The following is a 24,329-nucleotide window of genomic DNA, read 5'->3' as shown; positions in this document are numbered from 1 at the left end:
GCTCGCACCATGTCAAAGAAAAAAAGGAATGAGTGCATAATGAAAAAGTTTTTTGAGACGAAAGATGTATAAATATTTCAATTAAGACATGGAGAAGATTGCTCCCAAAGAGAAAGAAATTACTGCTGCATCAGTAAAAATCCTTTAAAGTTTAGTTGATGATGGAATGGTTGACTGTGAGAGGACTGGAACATCTAATTATTATTAGGCTTTTCCAAGTAAAGCTCTTCATGCAAGGAAACATAAGTTGGAGGTTCTAGAGTTTCCGTTATCTGAGGGATACCAAAAGCAAGCAAACCTGTAGAAAAGTATCAAGAAAGCTAAATTTGGCTGACATAAAACAGAAGAGCGATGAGGAGCTGATGCTTCCTGCTCCATCCCTCTGCTTTCGCTTGCTCTTCTCTAAAATTAAAAAAAAAAGATTTGGCCTGACCTGCTCTTCCCCCGCCTTCTCTCTCTCTTGCTCTCTCTGTCCCCTCTCTCTAAAATGAATTTTAAAAAAGAAAAGGAAGATCAAACCAGGCTAGCAAAAGAGCTTTCTTCACTTTAAGACTAAACGGAACAGTCAAAGGCCGAAGTAGAAAAATACAAAGAATGTGATGCCAAGCATATAAAGTAGCCAAAGAAGCTGCTAACAGACGAACTGATAACATATATGCAATAAAATCCTGGGCCAAAAAAAAATTTGGGTTCAATGAAAATAAAATTGATAAAAATTTTGGAATTCCAGAAGACACTGACTACACAGACTAAACTGCTTGATACTGGTAAAGAATCTGTGTGCTTGTGAATATGTAAATATTTTATATTATCCAACCAAATGTACTGAATTGTCATTTACTTGCAATTGTGATGATCATTTCATTAATATAAAATAAAGTATAAGGTATAAAAAATTTGTTTTTAAAAGATAAATATCAACAATGAAATGGCAATAAATACATATCTATCAACAAATGAATCTAAAAAACTGAAACAAAGAAGCAGAACAGAAACAGACTCATAGATATAGAGAACATTTCCGCAGTTGCCAGATAGGAGTGGGGGTTGGGGGATGGAGGAACAAGGTGAGGAGATCAAGAAGTACAAATTGGTAGTTACAGAATAGTCATGGGGATGTAAAGTATAACATGAGGAATACAGTCAATAATATTCTAATAACTATTTTTGGTGCCAGTTGGTTACTAGATTTATCAGGATGACCACTTAGTAAGTTATATAATGTCTAATAACTGGGGTGTACACCTGAAACTAATATAACATTAACTTATTAATATTAGTTTATAATATTAGTATGACAACTGTAATTGAAAAATTTTTTAAAGTTCCATCTAGTCATTAAAAACAATAAAGGATTTAGAGTGTGATGGTTACGGGGAGGGGGCACAAAGAAAACCAGATAGAAGGTGACAGAAGACAATTTGACTTTGGGTGAGGGGTATGCAACATAATCAAATGTCAAAATAATCTGGAGATGTTTTCTCTGAACATACGTACCCTGATTTATCAATGTCATCCCATTAAAACTAATTTTAAAAATGTTAAAACACTAAAAAAAATAAAGAATTTATTTATTTATTTTAATATTTTATTTATTGATTTTTTTAGAGAGAGAGGAGTGAGAGAGAGAGACAGAGAGAGAGAGAAGGGGGAGGAGCAGGAAGCATCAACTCCCATATGTGCCTTGACCAGGCAAGCCCAAGGTTTGGAACCGGCGACCTCAGTGTTCCAGGTTGACGCTTTATCCCACTGCACCACCACAGGTCAGGCCAAAAAAAATAAAGAATTTATATGCACTCATGATCAATGATTTTCAAGAAAGATCAAGCAAAATAGGTGCTCAAAAATATTTATAGCAAGATCTCATTTATTTTTTTAGAGACGGTTTATATAGTACAAATATATGCATATGGACATATATATAAATATATACAGGTAAATATACAAAAAAAATCTGAAAGACTATAGACCCAATTTTTAACAGTGATTACCAATAGAAGAAATGGGATTTCACCTTTTACACTATGTATTTCTGTGCTGTTTAATTTTTTCACAAGAAAACACAAATTCATGTATATGACAATAATTTAAAGAACTTTTAAGAATGGAGAAATGTTATTTGCAAATAAGCAGAAGGTAAAAATGAATGAAATGAAACAATCATTTCTGTTAAGAGAAAAAAGTTAGTTACTAATATGAATAAAATACAATTATATTTGACTTTTAGAAAGATGAGTGACCTTCTACCTCGTTCTCCCCTACATTCAAAATGCTCTTCCACAGTGGACAGTTTTTACATTTCAAGGGGGTGACAATAGGGAGGAATGACAAGGAAATCATCTGATTTCAAGGTAATTTCATAAATTTACTTACATGTAATCTACCTCGAAGCTCTCTGTCATTTCTCATTTTCACATAAATTCGCTCATCCAGGCTGAGCCTGATAAGATCCAAGGGCTCTTCTACGGTGTTGGTAGTTTGTTGCTGATGAAAGAAACAAGCTTAGTAATATAGTTACTAAAGAGAATGTAGTGCTCAAATCAATACTTGCTGTGTGACTGTGGGCAAATAACACAACTCCTCTTTATCTTAGTCTCATAATTTGTAAAATGTGGATTAGAATAGTGTCTACCTAATACTGTTGCTGTGAGACTTAAATGATATATATGAAGGCTTAGAACAGTACCTAGCATAAAGTGCTATACAAATGAAAGCTGAAATACACATACACAGGAAGGAGTTATACAGCAACATAATCATTACTGTACTTTGTTCTCTCAAAATCCAAACTGCCTGACCCAATGTCAGGATATAAGCAGTCACTTTCAGGAATGTTAGCTTTATTTCAAATATCATTTAGTAATTTGAAAAACATTCACTTAATGACTACTACACATTAATCAGAATGCTAAGTAGAGGTGAGTTTTTATGGAAGACTGTTCAGTACAGGGCAGGCTAACTTTAGGGTGCCACATGGCCAATAAAAAAAATACATTTAGCCTGACCAGGTGGTGGCGCAGTGGATAGAGCGTCGAACTGGGAGGCGGAGGACCCAGGTTCGAGACCCCAAGGTTGCCAGCTTGAGCACGGGCTCATCTGGTTTGAGCAAAACTCACCAGCTTGGACCCAAGGTTGTTGGCTTAAGCCAGGGATTACTTGGTCTGCTGAAGGCCCACAGTCAACGCACATATGAGAAAGCAATTAATGAACAACTAAGGTGTCACAACGAAAAACTGATGATTGATGCTTCTCATCTCTCTCCGTTCCTGTCTGTCTGTCCCTATCTATCCCTCTCTCTGACTCTGTCTCTGTAAAAAACAAACAAACAAACAAAAAAAACATTTAGCAGGCAGTACAGAATACTGACTGATAGCACTGGCTCCAGTGTAAAGCAGTGAGTTCAACTCCACTCTGACACAGATGAAAAATTATGCCATCTCAGTTTGTCTATAAAATGAGGAAGCCACAATTTCCCTTCATGATTCTTATAAGGATTAAATTAGCTACTCTTTTTAAATAGTATCTGGCAAACAGAAAGTATTTATAAATGGTTGTCACTGTTTCTATTAAAGAACCATTGGAAACACGTCTCAGGGAGAGATCAGAGCCCACATGACTTGGGGTCATCCATGTGTAAGGGATGGCTGAAGCCAGTAGAGTTGATCAAATTATTCAAGGAGAGCTTTTTCAGTGAGTACACAAGACTAGTAACAGGGAGAAAAAAATTCTGAGCTCAACTGGTCCCCATCCCTAGTTCAATGGGTATTTTTTAAGGACCAACTAACCAAGTAGATTACAATGATACAGACGTCAGTCCCTGCCATCAAAAAGCTCATTCTAGTCAAGAGAGGCATGTAATAATTACAACACTGTAAGAATATACACATGACAGAGGCCTACTGCTCCTTTAGTCTCAGGATGGAATGCCCACTGTCCACCCTTTTCATCCCATAGTTTTAAATATTTCCATTTCAAAGAGGTCTCCCTGATTATCCAATCCATTCACTCAATAAATGAGTTTTCCAGCAATGTTCTAAACCCAGAGGACAGAGCAGTAAATAAAACTCCTGCTCTTAGAAAATTCACATGGGGGGGTGGAGGTAGGGGCAGGAGATAAGACATTAATCAAAGCTTGTACTTAACATGAACAAATAACATGCTATGAAGTAAAAAATAGACTGGAGAGAGTACTATTTTATGTAGGAAGCCAAAAATATCCCCTTTGATGAGGTGAGATTTCAGTAGAAGTTGTGGCCTGATACCCAGGATACCCGAAGCATACTTGGGAAAGAAGGAAGAGTAGGCGAGAAAGCCTAGGGCTAGCAGTTCTACTATTCACCACAGTTCCTTGCTTGTTGCCTTCATACCACATCACAGTTCCTATATAGCGAAAACATTTGTTTACTTTTTAATTTTCCCATTGAGGGAGACAAAGAGAGGGGGAGGGAAAGACAGAAAGAAACGTCAACTCCTTGTTTCACTTAGTTGTTCCATTTAGTTGTGTACGTGTTGACTGCTTCTGGTACGTGTCCTGACACGGGGTAGAACCCAGGGCCTCTGGCCCACCGGGTGGGCGCTTTATCCACGGAGCCACCCGACCAGGGCATATTTGTTTACTTTGTATCTGTCGTCCTCCACAGTACAAGCTCCAAGTGGGACCACGATTATCTACGTCAATGCCGTGTCCCTGGTGCTTTAGCATGGTGTCTAACCATACAAATCTGATGTTAAGTATTTGTTAAATGAGTAATAATTGTTGCGCTCACATTATTACCACGCTAACAGAATTTAAACAGCTCCGTGAACCAGGTAAGAATAATTACTCCCATCCTTTGGATAAAGATGAGACTCCGAGGAAGGAAATGACCAGCGGCCGGCATAACTAGTTTTCCGGCGGACTTCTAACAAGAAAAGACTTCAGGGCCTGAGGCAAACATTCCAGGCCGTGAGGACCCGGAAAAAGGCGGCATGATAGGCTACCTTCCTATGAGTTTGAAGAAAGCAGCCCTGGTACGAAAAGCCCAAAAGGGCCAGGGCTGGGAGGAGGAAAGCCGCTCTGGAGCCAACTCCTCAGAAGACACTTACCTGGTCCACGTCGTCCGCCATCTTTCAAACTCTGCGCCCTTTCCCGCCTCTCGCGATATCACGCCAGCCTGTCCAGGCTCCGGAACCGTACGAACGCAATGCCCCGGAAGTAAAAAGAGATCTGTTTTGCCCATTATTGCCTCCTGCAGTTTGCATTGGTTATTTTGGGGCGGAGGTTCCTCTTACAGCGTGGGCTTGGTCTATAGACGGAGCAGGGGCGTGGTTATGCCTCCTCCCGCCTTGGAGAGCAGCACCAGCTTGGGCAGCCTCCCTCGGGTAGGTGCGTCACTCACGAAGCGAGCGGTTCTTGCCCGGGCAAGATGGCTCGGAAGCGGGCGGCCGGCAGAAACCCTCGGGGACGCGAACCACGCAGCCAGAAGGCCAAGGGCGAGAGCACGGCCCGGAGTGCGAAGGAGGCAGGTGAGAGCGAGGCCAAGCTGGGCTAGGGAGAGATGCTGAAAGAGATACAGAAGCAGGACCAGGTGCGGGATGTGGGGCCGGCCTTCTGAAGGTGGGAGTGGAGACTGCTCCGCGCCCATCTTCGCTGAGGAGACAACGTTGCCGAAGGTGGGCAGTTGTGCGGCTGCCCCGTCCTCTCTGACGTCGCTTTGCCTTTGTTGTCACTTGAGGAGTGTTGCACCCTGAGTGGTTCCCCTGAATCTTAACCACGAGCTCCCCTGCATAGCCGCTTTCTTGCTTGGTGTTGTCCACGGGATCAAACCCAACCTCCTGGTAGATGTTAAGAGCTGAATAGGAGTAAGGCATTACAGCTATTTTGTGTCCGCAGACGACGGTGGACCAAGATATAGAGTACTGTAGTGTGCTAACTCCGAAAATAATAACAAACAAATTTCACCCCAGAGCTCCAGATTTGGATCCAGCCTAAATTCACCTGGATGTCAGAGAGGCTTCTTATGGTGTCATGTGCAAAGCAAAACTCTTGGTTTTCCCCTTTCAATTTGTCTCTTCCCCACTTTTTCCCATCGCAGAAAATGATCCCTTCACCCACTAGTTAAAAGAAACACCTCCTTTTTCTTTTTCTTTTTTTATTTTTCTTTTTTGGTATTTTTCTGAAGTTGGAAACGGGGAGGCAGACAGACTCCCGCATGCGCTGACCGGGATCCATCCGGCACGCCCACCAGGGGGCGATGCTCTGCCCATCTGGGGCGTCGCTCTGTTGCAACCAGAGCCACTCTAGCGCCTGAGGCAGAGGCCATGGAGCCATCCTCAATGCCGGGGCCAACTTTGCTTTGATAGAGCCTTGGCTGCGGGAGGGAAAGAGAGAGACAGAGAGGAAGGAGAGGGGGAGGGGTGGAGAAGCAGATGGGCGCTTCTCCTGTGTGCCCTGGCTGGGAATCGAACCCAGGACTCCTGCACGCCAGGCTGACGCTCTACCACTGAGCCATCCGGCCAGGGCTACCTCCTGTTTCTTAAATGCAAACATTCAATCCATCAGCAAGTCTTGTCAGTTCAACCTCAGAACTATATCTCAAATTTCTCCACTTCTATTTATTTACATGGCCACAGACCCTTCTCAAGCCATCACTTTTCATTTGAACAACTGCAGTTTCCCCTTGACTGGTCTCCCTACTTCCTCTCGACCTCCTGAAATAGTTCAACCAGCAGCCTAAGTGATCTTTAAAAAAATCACATCACACTCGCCTGACCTGTGGTGGCGTAGTGGATCAAGCATTGACCTGGAATGCTGAGGTCGCCAGTTCAAAACCCTGGGCTTGCCTGGTCAAGGCACATATGGGAGTTGATGTTTCCTGTTCCTCCCTCCCTTCTCTTTCTCTGTGTCTCTCTTCTCTAAAATGAATAAATAAAAATAATTTTTAAAAAAAATCACATCACACCGTGCTCCTATTTCAAATTCTCTGTGGCTTCCCATAGCTGTTAGCATAAAATCTAAATTCTGCATTATGGCCTACAAGATCCTATGTGATTTGGCAGTTGCTGTCTCTCCTGTTGTCTTCAACAGAACATTGTTTTCTTTGACAGATATGTACTGGCCTCCTTTCTGTTTCAAACATACCATGTTATTTTTATCTTGAACCTTTGTCTTGGATATTTCTCCTGCTTGTAATGTTCATCCATGGCTTTTGCCATGGCTGATTCTTCTATTCCTTCAGGTCTCAACTCAAACACTTCCTGAGTGCCCTAAAGCAGCCTTCACTGGTTATTCCCTATCATGGAGGCCCTCACAATCTCTGTCACAATCTGTAATAATCTTGTTAGTTTATATGCTTCTTTTTTGATTGCACATCTTACTAGAATTTAAGTTTCATGAAAGCATCTTGTTTTGTTTTTGTTTTTTTGTGTGTCAGAGACAGAGAGAATCAGAGAGGGACAGATAGGGACAGACAGACAGGAAGGGAGAGAGATGAGAAACATCAATTCTTCATTGCGGTTCCTTAGTTGTTCATTGGTTGATTTCTCATATGTGCCTTGACCCGGGGGCTACAGCAGACCGAGTGACCCCTTGCTCGAGCCAGCGACCTTGGGTTCAAGCTGGTGAGCCTTGCTCAAAGCAGATGAGCCCGCGCTCAAGTTGGCCACCTCGGGTTCTCGAACCTGGGTCCTCTGCGTCCCAGTCTGACTCTCTAGCCACTACGCCACCGCCTGGTCAGGTGAAAGCATCTTGTTTTTTGCTGTATCCTCTCTTGTCTCCTCCACATATACCAAGTGCTCAATTATATATCTTTATATATATAATTATATATATATATGTCATACATATATATACATACACACACACGTATATTTCTTTTTTTCTTTAGTGAGAAAGAGAAAGGGACAGACAGACAGAAAGGGAGAGAGATGAGAAGCATCAATTCTTTGTTGTAGCACCTTAGTTGTTCATTGATTGCTTTCTCATATGTACTTTAACCAGTGGGCTCCAGCTGAGCCAAAAACCCCTTGATCAAGCCATTGACCTTTGGGCTCAAGCTGGTGATCCACACTCAAGCCAGCAACCTCGGGGTTTTGAACCTGGGTCCTCAGCATCCCAGGCCAATGCTCTTTCCTCTGTGCCACAGCCTGGTCAGGCCAATAAAATATTTTTAATAATTGCAAAATGCATGCTGTAGAGCAGCGATTTTCATCTAGTGTGCTGCAAGAATTTTTAAAACATGTAATACCTGGCTGTTTAGTCAGGGGCACTGAACTCTTCCCTTAGATCAGTGGTCGGCAAACTCATTAGTCAACAGAGCCAAATAGCAACAGTACAACGATTGAAACTTCTTTTGAGAGCCAAATTTTTTAAACTTAAACTATATAGGTAGGTACATTCCTTATTGAGGTAACACCCACACGTGATATTTAGTAGAAGAGCCACACTCAAGGGCCCAAAGAATTGCATGTGGCTCGCAAGCCGCAGTTTGCTGGCCAGGGCCTTAGATTGTCAAAAAAAAAAAAAAAAAATGACAACAGCCAAACAATAGCCATCCAGTGTGAATGAATCAAAATTATGTATACGGCCTGGCCGGGTTGTGGCGCAGTGGATAGAGCGTCAGACTGGGATGCCGAGGACCCAGGTTCGAGACCCCAGGGTCGCCAGCATGAGCGCAGGCTCATCTGGTTTGAGCAAAGGCTCAACAGCTTAGACCCAGGGTCGCTGGCTCGAGCAAGGGGTTACTTGGTCTGCTGAGGGCCCGCGGTCAAGGCACATATGAGAGGGCAATTAATGAACAACTGGGGTGTCGCAATGCGCAATGAAAAACTGATGATTGATGCTTCTCATCTCTCTGTTCCTGTCTGTCTGTCCCTCTCTCTGACTCTCTGTCTCTAAAAAGAAAAAAAAAAACACAAAAAAAAATTATGTATACTTTTTTTTTTTGTCAGATTGGTAAAAAATATTTTTTTTGGTGTGCCACAGAATTTTAGCAATTGGTTTATGTATGCCATAAGATGAAAAAGGTTGAAAATCACTGCTGTAGAGGGATTCCTGAAATAACTGGGTAATAGGTTAGACTGGGTAACCAGCAGAAGCTCCTTTGACACTAGATTCAACACTTTTCTGATTCTGTATAAAGTTCTTCATCTACTAGGAAATAATCAAATGCTAACAATTTCTAAACTTAAAAGGTGATTTACTTCACACTTAATACTATGAGTTTCATTTAATTCATTTACTCATTTAAGTAATATTTGATTATTTTCTAAGTACCAACTGTGTGGTATACAAGAACTAGGTGACAAGGAAGATTGAGATTTCTTGGAGGAGCTGACAGTATAGTAGTGTTGACATTTACAAAATATGTCCAAAACAGCCTGACCAGGCGGTGGCGCAGTGGATAGAGTGTCGGACTGGGATGCAGAGGACCCAAGTTTGAGACCCCCAAGGTTACCAGCTTGAGCACGGGCTCATCTGGTTTGAGCAAAGCTCACCAGCTTGGACCCAAGGTCGTTGGCTCAAACAAGGGGTTACTCGGTCTGCTGTAGCCCCAAGGTCAAGGCACATATGAGAAAGCAATCAATGAACAAATAAGGTGTTGCAGTGAAAAACTAATGATTGATGCTTCTCATCTCTCTTTGTTCCTGTCTGTTTGTCCCTATCTATCCCTCTCTCTGACTCTCTCTCTGTCTCTGTAAAAAAAAAAATATATATATATATATATATATATATATATCCAAAACAGAGTACAATATCATTGCAGAAAGTACAGGGCTTTGTGGTTTCTGACGGAATAGTCAAGATTGTCTGAAGATACTGGAAAATGTTCTCTGAAGGAGTTGTTTGATATGTAACTTTAAAAATGGGTAATAGCCTGACCTGTGGTGGCGCAGTGGATAAAGCATCAACCTGGAAACGCTGAGGTTGCCAGTTCAAAACCCTGGGCTTGCCCAGTCAAGGCACATATGGGAGTTGATGCTTCCTGCTCCTCCCCACTTCTCTCACTCTCTCTCTCTCTATATAATGAATAAATAAAATCTTTAAAAATGGGTAATATTTGCCTAACCTGTGGTGGCGCAGTGGATCAAGCATCGACATGGAACACTGAGGTCGCTGGTTCAAAACCCTGGGCTTGCCCCGTCAGGGCACATATGGGAGTTGATGCTTCCTGCTCCTCCCCCTTCTCTATCTCTCTCTCAGGGCACATATGGGAGTTGATGCCTTCTGCTCCTGCCCCCCTTCTCTCTCTCTCTTTCTCTAAAATGAATAAATAAATAAATTTTTAAAAAATTGGTAATATTTCAGCAAGAGACTGTGAAAAGGTGTTGGTATTCTAATCAGAGAGAATGGATTCTGAATATGTGGCGATTCAACAATTAAAAGTTTTAATCTGCCCTGGCCGGTTGGTTCAGTGGATAGAGCGTCAGCCTGGTATATGTATGATATATCCCAGGTTCAGTTCCTGGTCAGGGCACACGAGAGAGATGACTATCTGCTTCTCTTCCCCTCCTTCTCCCCCTCTCTCCCCCTCTCTCCCCCTCTCTTCTCTTCCTCTCCCGCAGCCAGTGGCTTGATTGGTTCAAGAATCGCCCCAGTGTTGAGGATGGCTCGATTGGTCCGTCAGCCTCAGGCACTAGAAATAGCTGATGCACTAAAGATGGCTTGGTTGATTGGAGCATGTCAGGTGGATCTCAGTAGGAGCGCATGCAGGAGTCTGTCTCACTATCTCCCCTCCTCTCACTTAAAAAAAGGAAAAAGGAAAAAAAAATTAATCTGATGGAGTTGCCACCTGCTTGGGTAGCATTTCCTTCCAGCTAAACACTACCTGGGTACCAGCCTGGTATAGCTCTAACACTTAGTCACTGTATGCACTTGGGTAAGTTACTTTGGTAATAATTTAGCCTTTCTGAACCTGGTCTTTGAAATGTAATATTACCTTTGCAGGGTGTTTGTTATTTTTTTTTTGAGGTGACATATAAAGTTCCCGGCATGCTCCATGTTAGGTAGTCAGTTGAGCTACCTCATATCAATTTAGTCTGAATGTGAGTAAGGGTGCACCCATGCTTAACTCAAACTCTGCTAGCAGGGGAGCTAGCAATAAGTTCCCAAAACAGCTTTCAGGATCCCAAGAGCTAGAGTCTTTCCTGTAGTTGGAGGAGGAACATTTGTGGTTTGAGTTGCAGGTGACACTAATTTGGTGAATGTTTTTAACAGCGCAGTAGTGTAGGGTTTTTTGTTTTTGTTTTAAAGCAAGATAGAGAGACAGGAAGGGAGAGAGATGAGACTCATCAACTCATAGTTTTAGCACTTTAGTTGTTCATTAATTGCTTCTCATACATGCCTTGATGAGGGTGAAGGGTTCCAGCCAAGCCAGTGACTCCTTGCTCAAGCTGGGACCTCCGGAGTTTCAAGCCTGGGAGCTCAGCATCTCAGGTCAATGCTCTATCCACTGCTCCACCACTGGTCAGGCACAATAGTGTATGTTTTAACAGTACCTCAGGGCATGCAATGAAATTATAGTAATAAACAAAACAGGCAAGGTTCTTGCTCTTAATTCGTATGATCTTTAGGGAGGGATAGGTAAACAGACAATAAAAAGTTAAAAATAAATTCATATGGTGATAAGAGCTATGAAGAAAGTAAAGCAGGTTACTCTCATAAAACTGACGTGAGTCTAGGGAAGAAGCAGCTAAGTCAGAATCAATGGTCAGGGAAGGCCTCTGAGGGTGTGATATTTTGAGCCAGTTACTGAATGTCATGAAGGAGCCACTCATAGGAAGTTCTGGGGGGAAAGAGATCCAGGCAGAGGGAGCATTTAAAGACTTTAGGAGGGAATGAGCTTGCCAGTTGGCTGGAACAGTGAGTGCCAGGGTGAGTGGCAGGAATTGAGGTGAGAGAAGTGAGCACAACCCTTAGTTTGGAGACCAAGCTAAGGAGTTTGTATTTTATTTGAAGTGCTATGAGATGCCACTGGCAGGTTTAAGCAGGTGTTACTAAATCTCAATAGATGGTCAAGCACAAACCACAGAGGTAATTTCTGCCCTGTTGAAATAACCACATTGAAGGAGGTTGGTTATCCATATGATTGCCCTTCAGGGGTCTCCAAACGTTTTACACAGGGGGCCAGTTCACTGTCCCTCAGACCATTGGAGGGCTACCAAATACAGTGGTCCTCTCACTGACCACCAATGAAAGAGGTGCCCCTTCCAGAAGTGCAGTGGGGGCTGGATAAATGGCCTCAGGGGGCCGCATTGCGGCCCACGGGCCGTAGTTTGGGGACGCCTGCAAGATCATGGAGAGTCTGTAAATAGCCTGTAGACTCCCCCCCAAAAAAAACTGCAAAGAAAAAAATCTATATTTATTCCAGGCAGAAATAACCACCACTAGATAATGGTAGATTTCCTTCTAGTCTGTGTTGTTTTTTATAGTAGAAGCCAACTATAAAAACAACTTTGGGTGCTTAACATTTTATCTTAGATCATTTTGCTTTGTCTTAAAAGATGACTAATTATATTACGTTGTATGACTGTAATGGAATTAATGATTAGTTCATGGTTGGACATTTGGATTTTTCATTTATTAATTTTGTAGAGGGAGGGGAACATCAATTTGTTCCACGTACTGTATTTATGTATTCATTGGTCGCTTCCTGTATGTGACCTGACCAGCAATTGAGCCCAGCCTTTGCATATTGGGACAACACTAACCAACTGAGCTTTCCAGCCAGGATCCGCATTAACTCTTCTACCTAGCTCTTCAAAGCCCAAAAATAAACAGCTGTGCCTTTTAACCAACCAAATAAGTTTGGTGAGAAAGAAATGGTGCCTCTGAAGTATCCTTCCACCTACATTTTTAGATCAGCGAAAGTGAAGTCTTTTGCTCCTTTGCTTATTAATAGAGGGCTAAAGACCATTGTGAGATACAGAAGTCCGGTTTTAAGGGCACTCTAGTCAAAGTGTCAAGTCATAAACCTTTAATCAACTTCTGGACTTGGAATAAGAAATCTTTCTAGATTCTAAATAACTAATTTTGAAATATTTTGTGTTTCCATTTAAACCATGGGAATGCATAAATTACTTCTATAAAACATTAAAACTGATCCCTACCGCCCACTAGTGGGCGTTCTAGCTTTCATGGCGGGCGATAGCGGAGCAACCAAATTATAAATAAAAAGAGATTTAACTATAGTAAGTTGTTTTATAAAGATTTATTCTGCCAAACTTAGCGAAAATCTGACATAAAGTACTTGGTAACTAATTATTATTATATGCTTTAACTTGCTGTAACTCTGCTTTATAAATTTTATAAAGTAAAGTTACTTCCCTACTTTATAAATCACCATTACTGGGAACCAGTGGGTGGTTAGAAAATTTTACTACTAACAGAGATACAAAAGTGGGTGGTAGGTATAAAAAGGTTGACTACCCTTGATTTAATTTTTTTGTGTGTGTGTATTTTTTTGTATTTTTCTGAAATTGGAAACGGGGAGGCAGTCAGACAGACTCCCACATGGCCCAACCAGGATCTACCCGGCATGCCCACCGGGGGCGATGCTCTGCCCATCTGGGGCGTTGCTCTGTTGCAACCAGAGCCATTCTAGTGCCTGAGGCAGAAGCCATAGAGCCATCCTCAGCACCTGGTCCAACTTTGCTCCAATGGAGCCTTGGCTGCGGGAAGGGAAGAGAGAGACAGAGAGGAAGGAGAGGGGGAGGGGTGGAGAAGCAGATGGGTGCTTCTCCTGTGTGCCCTGGCCGGGAATCGAACCCGGGACTCCTGCACGCCAGGCCGACGCTCTACCACTGAGCCAACCGGCTAGGGCGACTACCCCTGATTTAAAAGAAACAAAACTGAATCAGAGACTTTATCTAGTATTAAAATAAATGCCCCTATAATGTGAAATTTATTAAAATTACATTATGAGTTTATTTAGATTATAGAGGAAAGTCTTTTTCCCATGCAAAAGTATATTCTTGGGGGAAAATAAATACCCCAAGAGAGTCGGCAGGACAAACCATAACTGAGAGGAATAAATTTATTTGCTAGTTTAGGTCAGTGGTTCTCAAAGTGTGCACCAGATCGTACTGGTGCGCCTTGGAAGATTTCCAGGTGCGCCCTATGGAATTCCAGAGAAATATGTGCCTGTTGGGGACCAAAAGACCAACAGGGGTTTTGGAGTTTAGATTTTTGGGAACAGAGGCGTGGGGAATTGGCTGTAAACTGACAGTCTGCCCAACCCCCCGCCCACGTCACTTGCCTGATTAGGTTGCAAAAGGCTGTTAAACTGTGGTGCTGGATTGTTTATACTACCCCCCATGTTCCCCAGAAAGACTGAAGGCAAATTTCTTCTATCCTTTGTTTGGTGTAAAGTTAAGATGATATGTATGGTGGGGGTTTTGGATTGATGATTAAACATAAGGAATTGTCTCTTGAAGCCTTTTGCGTTTCTATAAAAGAAGAATATGTGGCAATATCTAAAAAAGCTTTGAACATTTTACTACAATTTTCAACATCCTATTTATGTGAATTAGGATTTTCTACCCTCAACACCATTAAGAGTAAAAAGAGAGGAATTCTTCAATGTATTGACGAGGAAATGAGAATTTGCCTTTCAAATATATGCCCAAACATGGAAGAAATCACTAGGACACATCAGGCTCATGTTTCTCATAAACACAAGAATGAAAAAACTTAACACATTTGCGCCAGGTCATGTCGAATTTACTAAATCTTACTAAGAATGTATGTATGTGTGTATATTTTGTTGTTTTTTTATTTTTAACCCCTTTTACAAATTCTAAAAAGCATAACAAAAATATAACATAAAAATGTTTTTCAGTGTCAGAATAAATTTAATTTTGTCGTATTTATTTTGTTTAATTACCATAAAAGCATGCTTGTACTTTATATTTTTTTCTTTAATATTTGACTTAATTATTATAACATATTTCTCAGAAATTTGTATATAGTGCGCCTAGAATTATTTGTAGGATTTTAAATGTGCCCCAACTTCAAAAAGTTTGAAAACCACTGGTTTAGGTTACTACTGCAGCTCCTTTGGAACCTGAATACTGGCTAGAGTGTTTTTGTTTTCCAAAATTAATTGAAGCAGAGTCATGCAAAGACAAAGAAAATGGTTTATTTCAGAATCAAGATTATTTTCATGAATAGATTTGCAAAATAGATAAAATTCTCCTGCCAAGTTATTTATAAATTTACTCATTAAAAATTAACATGTTTATGATTTATTTTTGTCTTACCTCTTTGTGAAAATAAATCTGCATTGACCTACAAAAAAAAATTAACATGTTAATATATTTGTTAATAGACAGGCCATAGTTTCAGATGCCATAATTTATTTAAAACCAACAACTTGTGCAGTTTTTATACTTTAATAAAAATTAATTTAAGAAAGTACAGATAATTACTACTATCTTTTAAAACCTTAAGCTTGCTGAGATGGATGGTATACTAAGTGCCATTTGGGTTAGATTGGGAAAGTTTCATAAAATGTGTTTTGAGCAGTGTTTGATTTTTAAAGATGGCAGAAATACAAATTAATGGAAATAAGATTCTGGTAAAACTCAGTTGTGTTTATGAACTCAAAATATTTCACTTAATAGGAGTGGATTAACCCTAAAATAGTCTTGGCAAATAGTAAATAAGCAAGGGGTTAATCAATGGATTGATGTGTTTTTCTTGCTAGATATTATCAGAAATTTAAGAATTGGAAGTTAGATTTTGTTTTCAGTCATATGATGGCCTCTCTGTAGTCATAGGAGAAATAGAATAAAATGCCTATGAAAAAAGATAGTTTATTTGCTTGACCAGATGGAGGCGCAATGGATACAGTGTCAGACTGGGACACGGAGGACCCAGGTTCAAGACCCCGATGTTGCCAGCTTGAGCGCGGGCTCATCTGGTTTGAGCAAAAAGCTCACCAGCTTGGACCCAAGGTCGCTGGCTTGAGCAAGGGGTTACTCAGTCTGCTGTAGTACATACAAGTCTGCTGTCAAGGCACGTATGAGAAGGCAGTCATTGAGCAACTAAATGCCGCGATGAAAAAAAAAATTTTTTTTTTAATATTTTATTTATTGATTTTTTAGAGAGAGAAGAGAGAGAGAGACAGAGAGAGAGAGAAGGGGGAGGAGCAGGAAGCATCAACTCCCATATGTGCCTTGACCAGGCAAACCCAAGGTTTCGAACCGGCGACCTCAGTGTTCCAGGTCGACGCTTTATCCCACTGCGCCACCACAGGTCAGGCAAAAAAATTTTTTTTGATGCTTCTCATCTCTCTCCCTTCCTTTCTGTCTATCCCTATCTGTCCCTCTCTCTGACTCTCTATAAAATTAAGAAGAAGAAAAAAAGGTGGTTTTTACTGTGAGCACAAAATACAGACTGGACTGAAGGTGAGAGTGAGAAGAGGCGGAAAGCTAATTGTTGACCAAACATAGCATGGAGAGCTGGTGATGGAGAAGTGGTTTGGAGGGAGGTTTCATAAGAGGAATTTTCATGATCGTGCTGCATCTATCTTTCCTATTGTTCCTTACCTGTTCCATGTGGTCATCTAGATGACTTTGAAGATGAGAAGCCCCCAAAGAAGAGTCTGCTCTCAAAAGACTCACAAGGACAGAGGAAGAGGGGCAGCAATGATCCTGTAGGACAAGCAGATGGTCCTGCAAAAAAGAAAGTGGCTAAGGTGACTGTTAAATCTAAGAACCTCAAGGTTATCAAGGATGAAGCCTTCATTGATGGGGAAGATTTCAGGTAAGAGGTCTTAATTGTTTCTATCAAGGAAGTGTGAGTAAATAAACCTGCTTTTTTGCTTGTCACTAGAATCCATGGAAAAGATTGGATCTTTAAACTCTTCTAGATAGAGCTCAGACTACTAGTAAGAGCTAGAAAGAATCTTAGCATTATATACTTTACTTCCCAAACTTTTCAGATAAGGACAGTGACAGCTTACAGAAAATTATTATTATTTTTTTTCATTTTTCTGAAGTTGGAAACGGGGAGGCAGTCAGACAGACTCCCGCGTGCGCCTGACCGAGATCCACCGGGCACGCCTGTACCAGGGGGCGATGCTCTGCCCATCCGGGGCGTTGCTCTGCCACAATCAGAGCCATTCTAGCGTCTGAGGCAGAGGCCACAGAGCCATCCTCAGTGCCCGGGCAAACTTTTGCTCCAATGGAGCCTTGGCTGTGGGAGGGAGAGAGAGAGACAGAGAGGAAGGAGAGGGGGAGGGGTGGAGAAGCAGATGGGCGCTTCTCCTGTGTGCCCTGGCCAGGAATCAAACCCGGGACTCCTGCACGCCAGGCCGATGCTCTGCCACTGAGCTAACCGGCCAGGGCCAGAAAATGATTTATTCATGCTACACAACTATATAGTGAAAAAAAAAAACAGTATGAGACCTAGGTCTTTTGACTCCTGGTTCTGTATTCTTTCTACTACACAAAGGTATTACATGTAGGGGATGGAGAACACTAAATACAATATATAGATGACATATTATACAATTGTACACCTGAAACCTGTAAATTTATTAACTGATATCACTCCAATAAGTTCAATAAAATATAACCCCACAAAAAATTTAAAAATGGAAGATATTACATATAAAAAATACTCACCTGCCATCCTAGTTTTTTCTCCTACTACTCTCCTCAAGCACACTCTGCTCCTGCCCAGCTGGACTTCTCGTCCTTCACTCGACATATCCTCATACTTTGCAACCTCTGAGTTATGCTCATAGTCTCCTTCCACCTGAAATGCTTTCTTCCACCTTGAAGATGCAGATCAGAAGTCATTTGCAGACTTAAGATATCTTCAATTTAGGATGGGTTTCTTGGGAAGTAACCCATCATAAGTCAAGGAAGATCTGCATTACACAATAGCAGACATTTAGTCTTGAGCTGATACGTAGCTAGCTACTTTGTAGTTATCTACTTAACTAGCCAGGTGTCAAGGTTTATATTGTTATTTATGACATAACTATATAGTCACATTCCCACTTATCTTGAGTTTAGACTTTATCTTCAGTCTCCATGTCTTATTTCCTAAGAGAGGAAAGAGTAGAGGAAACCGCCTTTTTTTAATTTTTTACAGAAAGAGAGTCAGATAGGGACAGACAGACAGAAGGGAGAGAAATGAGAAGTATCAGTTCTTCGTTATGGCATCTTAGTTGCTCACTGATTGCTTTCTCATATGTGCCTTGATGAGGTGGGGGGGTGCTACAGCAGTGCGAGTGACCCCTTGCTCAAGACAGCAACCTTTGGCTCAAGCTAGTGACTCAAGCTGGCAACCTCGGGGTTTCGAACCTGGGTCCTCCGCGTCCCAGTCTGATGCTCGACCTCCGCGCCACCGTCCGGTCAGATGGGAAACCTTCTGAGGGGACCCATGGTAGGATTAGCAAGTGCAAATTTCCTTCTCTTTCTGGTGTCCAATCGTGTATCTAGACAGATGTCACAGCTTTTACTTCTGGAACTCACTTTATTATTGTGGTTCCTTCTAGCTTTTTCTGTCCCATTTCCAAACATAGCTATATTTTCCTTCACATAGCTCTAGGCTATAGGTTTATAGTGTTTGTTCTGTTTTGACGGCACATCTGGTATTACACTAATGATCACAGCACTTCTCAATGAGAACTTGAGACTTACGCTGATGGAGGAAATGAGGCTCACAGCTCACAAACAATCATTAAGTAATTGCAACAGAATTTCAGTAAATAGAAAAGAGTCCTTAAAATTCCACTTAGTTTAAATGAAGAACTAGGATGTTTGCATCTTCTGTGCGTTCCTTCCATTGGTCTTTACACAGGGACTTTACGAAGGCCTGCAAGAAGGCACACCATCCAAAGAGAGAGGCTGCCATGGACAAAGACAGCCATGAAGGAGACGAGGAGGAGGAAAGTGAAGACGATTGGGAAGAGGTAGAAGGTAAAGCATCTTTCTTTGTTTTTAGAACTATCTGATCTTATTTTTTCTGTTTGATTCTGTTTGAAGTCATGTCACTGATTGTAGTCCTGTTGTCTTCTTTTGAAACTAATAAGACCAAAGATAAGGTTGCAGTAGGGACTTGCTTTTGATATAAGGAAAAATTCAACACCAGGTTAATAGAGCAGATTGTATATTCTCTTCCTTTGCTGGTTGTCATGGTTGTCAGTGGAATAGAGAGGCAATATCACTCCAGAAAGAGCAGAGGCTTTACGAGAGACTTAGAGCATCAGCCCAGCGTGTGGAAGTCCCAGGTTCAATTCCCAGTCAGGGCACACAGGAGAAGCAACCATCTTCTTCTCCACTCCTCCTTCTCTCTCTCTTTCTCTCTTTCTCTTCCCCTTCCACAGTCAAGGCTTGATTGGTTAAAGCAAGTTGACCGCTGGCGCTGAAGATTGGCTCTGTGGCCTTGCCTAAGGCATAAAATAACTTGATTGCAGAGCAACGTAGCAGTGGTCCCTGATAGGCAGAGCATTACCCAGTAGGGGGCTTGCTGGGTGAATCCCAGTCGGAGTGCATGCAGGAGTCTGTCTCTGCCTCCCCACCTCTCACTTAATATGAATGAATGAGCGAAGGAATGATAAACAAATAGACAGACCTGGGATTAGAGCCTAGCTTTGCCACTTATATAGCTGCGTAAGCAAGTAACTCCTGCTATCTAAGCCAGTTTTTTGTTTGTTTGTTTGTTTCATTTTTAACATTCAGTAAACACTGAATGCTTACTATAAGGAATGCACAGTTTAGGCTCTGGGATTGTTGGGGGGCGTAGGTGTGTCACCAAAATAATGGGCCTCTTGCATCATACTTAGAATCAGTAGCAGCTAATGTTATCATCTCTGAACCTGCTGCTTAGCATGACTTTTTCCCAGCTGTCTATTTTGAGTGTGTTCAAACCTACAAGAAAATGAGAATGTAGTACATATATTCTTCATCTAGATTCACTAACTTTAACATTTACCATATTAAATGTATCTTTCAGTAAATATGCTTTGTGGAAACATTTAAAAGTAAGTCACAGACTTTCTGACACTTCTAAATATTGCACCATGCATTTCCTACATTATAAAATACCATTATTACGCCTAAGAAAATGAACAATAAATTCCTAATTATTATAAAAATATTTTTATAGTTTTTTTTTCTAGGCCAGGAGCTATTCAGTGTGTAAACCTTGTATTGGTTGGCTCTTTAGTCTTATTCTAGAATAGTACCCCCCAACCACCATTTTTTTGTTCTGTTTTGTTTTGTTTTTAGCACTGGTCTCTTGTTTTATACAGTGTCTCAGGTTCTGGTTCCGTCTGACATCTCATGGGGGTGTTACACTTGTTTCAGTATTCCATGTGTTTCTTATAAATTGTAAATTAAATCCAAAGATTTGATTGAATTTAGGTTAAACTTTTTTTTTTTTTTTTGCAAGACTACTTCATAGGTGATGTTTTTTACTTGTTATCACATCCATTAAGAGACACCTAATGTCAGGTTGTCTTACTGGTGATGCTAAGTTTGATCATGTACGGTGGTACTGCCCAGTTGTGCCAATGTACAGGTATATTCTCCCTTTGTAATTAGCTGTCTCTGGAGCAGCACTCTGATTCTGGGTGAATATCTTGTCCCCTAATAATTTTTTACCTAATGGTTTTTAGCATGCATAGTGATTTTGACTGGATCAAAAATTGTTATACTAAGGATAGCAAAATGGTAATAATCTGATTCTTTTATTTTATCTACATTTATTAGCTGAGTAATCTGCAAAGGAATTGTATTTATTTAGCAAGTATCTAATCTTACCTCCCTTTCATGAATTATATTTAGTCATTTAATCTGAGTATCACTATGGATTTAGAAATATTTTTAGAAATTACATAATTACCAGTTATTATACTTTTTGACCTTAATATTGTCCCATAGCCTGACCTGTGGTGGCGCAGTGGATAAAGCGTCGACCTGGAAATGCTGAGGTCGCCGGTTCGAAACCCTGGGCTTGCCTGGTCAAGGCACATATGGGAGTTGATGCTTCCAGCTCCTCCCCCCCTTCTCTCTGTCTCTCTCTCCTCCCTCTCTCTCCTCTTTAAAATGAATAAAAAAAAAATATTGTCCCATATTTGACTAGTAGAAGCCCTGTTAACCTAGTTACCCTACCATGTCTTTTTGACATTGTCTCATTAGTTCTTGAGAACATTTATGTTTTCTGGCACAAGGTGTTCTGGCCTCACTTGATACTTTCCTCACTACTGACCTGAAATCAACCCTTTTTTTCCAAGAAGCCCTAGTTCATTTTAGTGGGAAATGGTTTATAGAAACCAAAATTTTCGCATTAGGTGTGTTTATTGTTAAACGGGCATTATTGCGTCTAGGCCCAAAGCTTTCTAAAAAGAACTCTTTGCTAATTAAGTTCACAGATACAGTTCAACAAATTCAGTTTATTTCATGGCCTGACCTGTGGTGGCGCATCGACCATAAAAGCAAATTGTGCTTATGTACTAAGTGTTTTGTACTAATAAAAGATAGAAATTGGGCCCTGTCTGATTGGCTCAGCAGTAGAGCATTGGCCCGGCGTGTGGAAGTCCTGGGTTCAATTCCCAGCCAGGGCACACAGGAAATGCACCCATCTGCTTCTCCACCCCTCCCCCTCTCCTTTCTCTCTCTCTCTCTCTCTCTCTCTCTCTCTCTCTCTCTCTCTCTCTCCCTCCCTCTCTCCCTCTCTCTCTTCCCCTCCAACAGCCAGGGCTCCATTGGAGCAAAGTTGGCCTGGACGTTGAGGATGGCTCCATGGCCTCCGCCTTAGGCACTAGAACCGCTCCAGTTGCAGCAGAGCAACGCCCCAGAGGGGCCAAGCATTGCCCCTGGCATGCCAGGTGAATCCTGGTTGGGTGCTTGTGAGAGTCACTCTGCCTCCCCCTCTCTTCTCTCTTCTCACTTAGGAAAAATACAAAAACAAAAAACAAAAAAAAGATAGAAATTGTTCTATTTGGCTTTAAAAAAAATAAGTACTAAAACACGAACAAGCATCAGCTTCTTAGCTTTTTTTTTTTTTTTTTTTTTACAGAGACAAAGAGAGTCAGAGAGAAGGATAGATAGGGACAGACAGACAGGAACAGAGAAATGAGAAGCATCAATCATTAGTTTTTCTTTGTGACACTTTAGTTGTTCATTGACTGCTTTCTCATATGTGCCTTGACCATGGGGCTACAGCAGACCGAGTTACCCCTTGCTCAAGCTAGTGACCTTGAGTTCAAGCTGGTGAGCTTTTACTCAAACCAGATGAGCTCGCTCGCGCTCGAGCTGGTGACCTCGGGGTCTCCAACCTGGGTCCTCTGCATCCCAGTCCGATGCTCTATCCACTGCCTCACCGCCTGGTCAGGCAAGCATCAGCTTCTTAATAGCAGAGCATTTTATGTAATTCAACTCAATATTGTTATACCTTAATTTCCTCCTCTTCTATTACCAGGACTACTTCTCTGGGGTTTTGTGTGGGTTAAAGGAGACAAATAAATGTAAAATCGCACAGTGCCTAGCTTTTTTTTTTTTTTTTTTTTTTTTTTTTTTGGTATTCAAAGCATGGAAGGAGTAGCTGTCTCTATTAGTTATCCACCTTGTATTTGTTCCTCTCTTCCTCCTTCCCACCAGAACCTCGAATGTGCAATAGCTATTATTGTAATTATTATTTTTGATTTTTAAAAATTACTGTTGATAGAGCTTAGTGAGCCTGTGCCAGGCGATGTGGAAGAAAACGCAGCCTTCTTTCAATCCGTTCTGCCTATGAAACCGGTGGAGATAGAGATTGAAACCCCGGAGCAGGTGAAAGCGAGAGAAAGAAGGTAAGATTAGACAGACACTTGCTTCTAGGTCCCTGTCACATGTCTTTGGAATAGCTGCTACTTAATGAAAACTTTTGAGAAACAAATTGAAGACCAGGGTTGAGTATCAAAGCGGTCAGTAGCCTTGGGTGAGAAAACCCTGGATTTGCCTTTAGGACTTGAATGAGAAAACCTTCATGTCCTGCCTGAGGCAAGAGATGTGGGGAGAAAACTCATGTATTGAACAACTTCTGTGTGCCAAGGTAGTCCATCATCTTACTTAATCTTTAGAATAGTATGTGAATGAGAAGATGTTAAATATAATTTCAGGAGCCACTCAGCCAGTCAATAAATAAGCCAAGATCTAAATCCCTGTCAGGCTAACTTGGCAAGTCATGCTTTTCCACACATCACTCTGCAGGACTTGAAGCAGTGTCCCGCTGTGGTAGGGAGCCCCCACTTCGTCCCAATATCCCCAGTACCTCTGTAGCTTCTGGCTTGGGAATATGGAGCACAGCACCTGGTCGTTTATTGAGTAATGTGCTTGACTGTGATGGACACATTATTAGCCATGCAGAAGAAAGATCATAAAAGTCATTCAAGAAGCATCAAGTTTTCTTAAAGATGCACAGGACACAGACATGGAAGAGATTTCACACCAGAACAGTGTTACACAAATGAAAATGCATTAACTGAACATAAAAGAGGTGTTTGCTAAGAAGGGAATTGGTACTTGGAAGGTCAGGCAGTCAGAGAAGACTTCCTGGATGAGGTGAGCTTTAACTCATGTTCCTGAGGCATAATTTGGTGCAGGTTGAGAGGAGGGTAGTCTGGGTAGAGAATGTCCTGAGCTAAGATTTGTAGGTGAGAAGGAGCAGAAAAGTATGCAAAAAGTAGGGAGCATCTAAAAACTTTACTTGTGTAGCACAGCCTTGTGCAGGAAAACAAGGAGATCAATTCATGTGCCATTTCAAGTAAAAGGAATTGACTGGGGGAATGGAGCCAGGTTTCAGTTTCCCAGTTCATTTTTTAATTTTTCAATATGCATTGCAGTGAAAAAATACAAATGGAGTTTGAGATAAATCTTCGGAGGCTGATGAAGCGTTTCAGTAAAGAAGTTCAGGAGGACACACACAAGGTAAGAGCAGGGAATGAAGGGAAAGGACAGCAGTCTTCTTCACTGAGGCGCGTGCTATGGTGGAAAGAATTAAGGTTCTCAGTCAATGAAACCTAGGTCTTATTTCTGGCTCTCCTGCTCACTTTGTGACCTTGGCAAGTCTCTTATTCTCTCTAAAGCTTAGTTTCTTCGTTTTTGAAAGGGAAGTTAATAATAATGTCTTCCTCAGAGGGTGGTTGTGAGGATTAAGCAAATATCTATCACATGTAAAGTACATAGCACAATGCCTGGCATGGAGCAGCAGCTAAAGAACAGACGCTCCAAGGCCCTGGCCGGTTGGCTCAGCGGTAGAGCGTCGGCCTAGCTTGCGGAGGACCCGGGTTCGATTCCTGGCCAGGGCACACAGGAGAGGCGCCCATTTGTTTCTCCACCCCTCTGTCGCGCCT

General features: G+C 41.5%; 2 protein-coding genes and 1 pseudogene across 3 annotated transcripts in view; 2 read left to right on the top strand and 1 right to left on the bottom strand.

The window, feature by feature from the left end:
- Positions 1 to 5,171, bottom strand: part of LSM3 (LSM3 homolog, U6 small nuclear RNA and mRNA degradation associated) — a 33,766-nt gene extending 28,595 nt beyond the window's left edge. Inside the window, exons 1-2 of the mRNA XM_066350930.1 lie at positions 5,086 to 5,171; positions 2,374 to 2,484 (exon numbers count right to left, since the gene is read on the bottom strand). Of these exons, the coding sequence (XP_066207027.1) occupies positions 2,374 to 2,484; positions 5,086 to 5,106 (132 nt within the window). The 5' untranslated portion in view covers positions 5,107 to 5,171. The remainder of the gene's footprint in view (positions 1 to 2,373; positions 2,485 to 5,085) is intronic.
- On the top strand, positions 10 to 753 carry LOC136382406 (meiotic nuclear division protein 1 homolog; annotated as a pseudogene).
- Positions 5,172 to 5,209: 38 nt separating the features above from the next.
- XPC (XPC complex subunit, DNA damage recognition and repair factor) overlaps positions 5,210 to 24,329 on the top strand; it is a 47,506-nt gene continuing 28,386 nt past the window's right edge. For both annotated transcript variants that reach the window (XM_066350433.1, XM_066350432.1), the window contains exons 1-5: positions 5,210 to 5,505; positions 16,549 to 16,744; positions 18,794 to 18,912; positions 22,664 to 22,787; positions 23,820 to 23,904. In XM_066350433.1, the coding sequence (XP_066206530.1) occupies positions 5,406 to 5,505; positions 16,549 to 16,744; positions 18,794 to 18,912; positions 22,664 to 22,787; positions 23,820 to 23,904 (624 nt within the window). In that variant the 5' untranslated portion in view covers positions 5,210 to 5,405. The remainder of the gene's footprint in view (positions 5,506 to 16,548; positions 16,745 to 18,793; positions 18,913 to 22,663; positions 22,788 to 23,819; positions 23,905 to 24,329) is intronic.

This window comes from Saccopteryx leptura, chromosome 10 (genome assembly GCF_036850995.1).
Source record: "Saccopteryx leptura isolate mSacLep1 chromosome 10, mSacLep1_pri_phased_curated, whole genome shotgun sequence".
Classification (NCBI taxonomy): domain Eukaryota; kingdom Metazoa; phylum Chordata; class Mammalia; order Chiroptera; family Emballonuridae; genus Saccopteryx; species Saccopteryx leptura.
Note: the sequence above shows the minus strand (reverse complement) of the source record. Positions and strands in the feature narration are given on the sequence as shown.